This window comes from Apteryx mantelli, chromosome 4 (genome assembly GCF_036417845.1).
Source record: "Apteryx mantelli isolate bAptMan1 chromosome 4, bAptMan1.hap1, whole genome shotgun sequence".
NCBI lineage: Eukaryota > Metazoa > Chordata > Aves > Apterygiformes > Apterygidae > Apteryx > Apteryx mantelli.
In genome coordinates, this window is record NC_089981.1 from 59,552,331 (window position 1) to 59,559,406 (window position 7,076).

The following is a 7,076-nucleotide window of genomic DNA, read 5'->3' on the forward strand; positions in this document are numbered from 1 at the left end:
TTCTGATCCTGTAGTGAGTTTACATCATTTCTGCACCATTTCGTAAAATATGCTGGTAACTCTTCACTTCAGTGTTGATCAAATCTGTTAATGCTAAATATACAGAAGTGACATAGGGCACAAGAATATCAATCACAGCCCAAAGGGAAGATACACTTTCTCTTTCCCAACTCAACTTTCCTCTATACAACAATAGTACATGCCTTAACATTTACTGCTTAGAGAGGTTTTACTCAAGTCTTACTTCATTAGTCATACTATTGTCTTGTTTTACAATTTTTCTTTGTAATTAAGGAAGATAACTAACATCTTCCTTGCTAAATACTTTGATAGATATGAGAAAGCAAATATTGGCACAAACCCCAGATCCTAAGAGAGTTTTTATTTTCTTTTACCAAAAAATAAAGTGAAACAATCAGGTGGGGAATGATATGTGTGTGCGGAGAAGGGCTATTTTAATAATGTGATTATAAATAACAGCCTCTATACATCTTTGAAATTAGCTTTAACAATTCAAACACTAAAAATGCCATTTCAATAATGTTTATATAAAATACATATTTAAAACTCCTGTTAAAGTTAACTTAATAGAACACAGTTTAACTACAATTGGGACTAATGTTTATAATTGTGGTAAGTTTAGCTATTTTGCTGAAATTCAATACTTAAACAGAACTATTCTATTCACTCAAAGTTTCTGCAGTTCAAGCTACTGGCTTTTGCTGCTGTTAAAATATTCACACTAAGTGACTAACTGTCTGTGACTCATTATCACTAGATGATGAATACAACACTGATTTTTTTTTTTTATGCTGATAGATGAGTAACATTAAAAATAATTTGACCAGATGCAAGACGTAAACCTGGGTAGAAGCAAAGAAACATCAATTGTTTGGCACCGTTATCTGTTATCAGCTGCACGCCCTGCAATCTGCTGTGATACTGCTAGAGCAGTGTACAAAATACAACTATTTCATCCATGTTTATATCTACTACTTCTCTTTCTGACTTGATCAGAAACACTAGTTTCAATATCCATTACTTTTGTATAGAAACAAATTATTAGTTTCAGAATACACCATTTCCTTGAAAACATTTTTGCAAAGTAAGGAGTAGCCCTACTACTTTACTGCAGTAATGAAGTAAAAGTTTTTGAATCCATCATTTCAATATACTTCAATAAATAAATAAATAAATAAATAAATAAATAAATAAATCTGATCTTTCCTTGCAAAGTGAGAAAACTCCATATCACCCTTAACTCTGCATAAAATACACTGTTGAAATTTATCTGGAAACAGTGCTGTGCTTTTAAGGAAAAAGGCATGGCAATATTTTTCATGTCTTTGTTTCATAGCTTTGCCCATCCTCACCATATGCAGCTGGTAATCACCAGATGGACTTCATTAAAATTATGAACTTTTTCTTAGCTTACATCATAAAAGCAAATCATTTCTTATGTAAAAGAGGACTAATACTTAATAATGAAAGTCACTCTCACTGGTCTCTGAAAGACTGTCAAGATTGTCAAATTTCATTCTCCATGAAAGCGTTTTTTAAAAATTTTTACCTTACATTTTCCAGTTGTTTAATTCAACAGATTAAAGGTTTCCTAGTTTTCTTAACCACCATCTTTAAGAACAAAGAACAAATCAAAGATCTTTAAATAACATCTGCACAGCATACAAAAATTTGGGAATGCTCTTTTTGCTGAACAAAACAAATTATGTTTTAAAGTCTGCAGATTCGTTTCTTGCCACCAGAAAAATATGTCTACATTATAAATTAGGCCATTTTCAAGATTAGTTTTTGAAAAGTGCATTTGGCAACACTTCTGTCAGAGAGTAAATATCCTACTTAGGCAAGCAATAATTCCTTTCAAAACATTGCTGAAAAGCAACTTTAGTACACTATCAAGGATTATTTTAGTTACACTCTCTCATCACTTAACTATGTTGGCTACTTGAACTATCGCTTGGAAAGATTTTTAAAATATTTTTCAAGACAATCTATTTCTTACAGAGAGCTTCACATAAAGTCCCTTTGAAATGTAGGTTGTGATACCACAGACACATGAAACAACCCAATAGTTCTCCACTGGAAAGTGTACCTTTCTTGGCTTCTCCATGTTTCCAGTTATGGAGTGCCACCTCCCGTGCTTATCAGACACCGCTGCATAATGTGCTTTACTTCACTGTAACAGCAGAAAACTATCCAGCTTCTTTTTTGGGTTTAGAGAGTAACTTACTCTTTTAGTGAGTTAGAGGAGTCCAATAAGCACTAATGCTGGCATGAAGCAAGCATACGGTTGGGAGAAATAAAAAAAAAGGAGAGCGATGGGAAGAGGGAAGAAGAAGCCCTCCCTTTTTAAAGTAATGAGCTATTATGTCAGCTCACCACATACAGTGGATCCAAACCTTCAGTGTATTAAAAGTGCCAATTAGAAGTAGCATTTTCTAACCTTACTGTAAAATCATACAAATAGACAGGGAAAGATGATAGCATTTTCCCTGTTTACATTTTACTCTCCCTGTTTTTCTTTGAGATGCTTACAACAGTAAGAGAGATCAACAACCTAGGAACACCAGTAAAATTAAATATCTAACAAGGCTCACAACAAAAATTAAAATGCCAAATGGTATTTTAAATGTTTCTTCTTTCAGACATCAAAACTAATTTTAAAATCACAATACTACAATAATAAAGCATTCATTATATGTATTTTTTACAGAAAAGCATTTGAACTATTTAATTAGTTTATTTTAAGATGAAAGTCTGTTCTAAATCAAATGCATAAAAACTACAACTGTTTTATATTTCGAAGTTGATATTTTGTTCCTGATTTTCATATACAAAAAAGATATCCTTTCAAATGTTTATGATCTCTACTTTTGTTCAATACAGCATAGACTGAAGAAGAAAGTCCACTTAGATATGCCAGAAAAAAAGTAATTCTTAAACAATTGTCACATTATTTTCTATAGAGGCAAACTAAGAAGTCAGTAAATTACTTTTTCCCAGCCTGAAAATACAGCAGTGCATCAGTATCAGTACTACAAGGAACAGATAGGAAAGTCAAATGCATCTCTCTGCTGTAAAACTCTTTCAATTCAAAATTTTACCTGTAAACTCTTCAGGCCAAGGTCAGCCAATTTCAAATTTTAAAACACAGTACAAAACTGCGGTCACTATTACGTAACTATTACGGATTCTAATTTTAGAGATGCATGCGTTTTAGAGCTCTTGTACTAATAGCAATCATGAATGGCTTTTAAGAGATGAACCTGGAAGCTGTTCTCTTTTGCAGGGCTATGGAAATAAACACTATAGCAACCAGTTACGTTCTTAAATGCTCCTCAACGCACACTGCTAAGAAACAGGGCCTATCAGAAAGGCTCTAGCCACACCATGAGACACAAAAGAAAAGAAAGTGAGAATAACAAAGAAAAGATGGAAAAGCAGGGAGATGCAGAAGAGACTCAAAACATGATCTGGGAAAAAGACATAAAAGAGATACTAGATTAAGGAGTAGATATGGGAAGAGGAGAGAAAGAGTTCTAAAAAAGAACATAAACCACTGTATTCACTAGTAAGTTTTAAAAGTTCTGATTTTGTTTACACTTTTGTTACCTCCTTTCTACACTACTCATCACTCCTACAGAAAGTAGTATAACATTAATGCACAGCAACAATATTAAATAACATAAGTTGTAACATCAGCATTTTGCACAGTGAGATTAAAAAAAGGAGTGAGAACACAAGCTGTGCTGTACGAGGTGTACAAATGTTAATTACAATTGGGTAGGTGGGTTGCATGAACAGTAACATTCTTCTAGGAAGGGGCAAAATATTTGTGTGAACACTGGGTAATGGTTGTGGGTTTTTTTCGATTTGCAGATATCAGAAAAAGCTACTATATCTGATGAGAGCAACATTCTGCAAGAGTATGGATGCTTAAATATATATGTGATCATTATAATTTTAAAGTTCCATACCATTTAAAAAGTATTTTTCACACTGCAAAAGGAACATAGCTGTAGACTCTGAATACATTTCTTCAAATTAAACAATCACATAGGCAGCGCCCATTCTGGGACATGATCATTCACGTGACTGTTTTTAATCAGAAAAGATTACTTCACACAACATTAACAGAAACACGTATCTCCTTTCTGTGATATGTACTTAAGTTTGGTCTGTAAGAACACTTTCAAGACTGTGAAAGCTTCTAGGAATGTTAAATTTTATACACAGCTACTGAGAAACGAAAACAACATTCCATAAATGAATGGCAAAACTACTTACGTTTCAAAACAGCGATCCACGTTGTCTGACATCAGAAGTAGCATGCATAGCTGTTCCAGTGCTATTAACTGCATATCCCTTTCATCTCCCTGCCCCATCTGCAGCCACTCAAGCAACGTGTCTGGGTCCACATCTGCCATGGTTTAAAAAAAAAAAAAAAAAAAAAGGCCGCCTCTGCTTAAATTAAAAGTACCAAAAATATCCTTTAATTGTTCAAGCCAGACTAACTTGAGTATAATCAATGTCTCTCTTCAGCCAGCCTCAGGCTTTTGCAGTTTTCACCTGGAAAGAAAGAAAGAAAAAAAGAAAAAGCATACACATTTATGAAAATCTAGTCTAAACTTTTCAGATTTGCTCCTCTCTGAAATTTATTGCATATTTTGGGGCCAAAATTAAGGAAACTTCTATGCGTTTGAGATAAACAATGATGTTCTTGCTTAACTTCACACATGAGTAAACAGTAACTATTTTTTCCTATTTCATTGGAAGCAAGTCTCTAGTTCCAGCTGACAATCAAGCAAGTCTTAAAGTCCACTATTAGATATAGGATAACTTAATATAATAATAATTAAAATTAATAATTAAAACTTTTAGTAGAAAAACTGTGCTTAAGCCATTTTTATATTCTCAAAGCTAATACAAGGACAAATACTATTATATGTCTTGCCTCCTCCCTCCCCCTTTTTCAATATCACCTTATGATAAAGTGTCTCACTTTCCTAAAGATAGATTATCTCATCACCCAAGTATTCAAATATAAAACACTAGGCTTTTTTTTAAATAAAAATCCACAAAACAAAAACAATATAAATTGAGAGGTTACAAATAAAGACTCAGAGAATCTTTGCAGGAGTTTTATGAATTCTTCAACTTTCAAAATAACACGCAAGAAAAATAAGCCTTTTAAGGCAAAGGCAAAAAAAGCCAATTTAAGAAACACTTCCCTTTTGTTTTTTTTTAAACATACCTAATTGATAGCCTTTAAAAAAAATACAGTGAATAATTCACATAATTCATGTACATATAAGGAAAACAACATTATTTGTTGGCCCAATGCCATAGTTGTACATGCACACTGAAGACCAAAAAAGTCCCTTTAAAACGTTAGGAGATATTTTTGACCTATGTGTGTATTTGTTACTTTGTGTTTTACTAACACATAGTCAAATTCACCTCACATGCCAAAGAATGGAGCAACTATTAATTTTATATAAAAACTAAAAAAAGGTTACAAACCAACCTCTCCAAATTAAACATACAAGAGAAAGCTGAATATATGCAGCTTATAAAAAAAGAATTAGTTTTTCAAACTTGTAGGTGAATATGAAACGCTGGAAAGTGTCCTCACGAATTTGGGGGGAGGGGGACAGGTAAGGGGAAGCTTGATCTGTACAAAGTCTGCCGGCATGTTTACTTGCTGCTAACGAGTTAATAGTTAAAAAATAACTTCATCAAGGGCACAAAGGAATTTACAAAAGGGAATCACAAATCTGTATTATGTGGAGAGAGATGCACTGAATCAGCAATACAAAAGCTTTGTCACCCAAAGATGTGACAAAAATATGACAACTGTGATTTTATTTTATAACTGAGGATCATAAAGGAATTACAGATCACCCAATTATTGCTTGCCCCGTCTATATTTTATTATTGCTACAGTGTCTCTAAATTACAAATTCTAAAAAGTAATTAAAATAATTATTAAACTCGTTTTTATGCTTTAGACAATGCTTATGATCCTCTCAGCTGTTTACAGACTATATTTTCTGTTCCAAGACTAGATAAAACTGATGTTACCCTGTACAAGTGGGTTCATACTGCAGATGTAGTTCGTGTTTTTAAAGCAACAAAATAATTAACTTCGGGGGGGGGGGGAAATGAGGAGGGGTGAAGGCAGCAGAAACAAGAAAATTAAGAGAGTCAGGGAAGTGGGATAAGTTCAGTACAGGCAGCTGCTGTTCCTTCACCCCAGACAGGCTCTAACCAGCCCGAAATGAGCAACCGAACAGAAAACAGAGCAGGGCAAGAGACGGCGACTCTCAGGAGAATCAGACCAGAAACGGGGCCAGGCCACAGCTAAACTCATCTCCCCCCGCCCAGCGGCCTTTAGGGCCTACACGCGCGCACACGCACGCACGAGCCCCAGGCCGGGCGCGGGGCTCGGGCCCTTCCCGCCCCGCACCCAGACGCGGGGGAAGGGCAGCCCCCGGCCGCCTCGCCCCGCTTCGCTCTGCTCCGCAAGCACGGGCAGCCCGGCGGGCCGAGCGGCTGCGCGGCGGCGCCGCCCGCGCCGCCGCCGCCCTCAGCCCGCGGCGGAGAGCTGCTCCGGGCGCCGCCGCCGTCCTCCCGGCCGCTTCCGCAGGGCCTGGCGGCACCGGCCCGCCAGCGACGCTCGAGTTGCCGGCGAGCTGTAGGCCTCGCAGGGTGACCCGGCCTGGCGGCGCACGAGAGCCGCCACCGCTCCGGAGCGAGCACAAGGCCCCCCGCCGCCGCCGCCGCTCACCTCGGCGTCGCGCAGCCTCCTCGCCGGAGCCGAGCCCTCCTCAGTGCCGCGGGGGGACAGCGCGAGAGGCGAGGCGGCGGCCCAAGCCGCAGAGCAGGCGGCCGCGAGCGGCATCCATGGCGCTCCGCCCGGCACGGGATCGGCGGGAGGCGGGGCGGGAGCCGCGCCGCGGCCTCGGGGAGGGGCTGGCGTCCGCCGCCCTCGCGTCACGCTCCGCCCGGCGCCGCTGCGGCAGCGGCCGGGGGCGCTCGGCGCGGCCCGGCCCGCC

The 7,076-nt window shown here is 38.5% G+C and overlaps 1 protein-coding gene across 5 annotated transcripts in view; it reads right to left on the minus strand.

Annotated features, from left to right (window-relative positions):
* HECTD1 (HECT domain E3 ubiquitin protein ligase 1) overlaps positions 1–6,905 on the minus strand; it is a 67,700-nt gene extending 60,795 nt beyond the window's left edge. For all 5 annotated transcript variants that reach the window (XM_067296683.1, XM_067296680.1, XM_067296682.1 and 2 more), the window contains exons 1-2: positions 6,809–6,905; positions 4,306–4,587 (exon numbers count right to left, since the gene is read on the minus strand). In XM_067296683.1, coding sequence (XP_067152784.1) covers positions 4,306–4,445 — 140 coding nt within the window. In that variant the 5' untranslated portion in view covers positions 4,446–4,587; positions 6,809–6,905. The remainder of the gene's footprint in view (positions 1–4,305; positions 4,588–6,808) is intronic.
* Between the last annotated feature and the right edge of the window lie 171 nt (positions 6,906–7,076).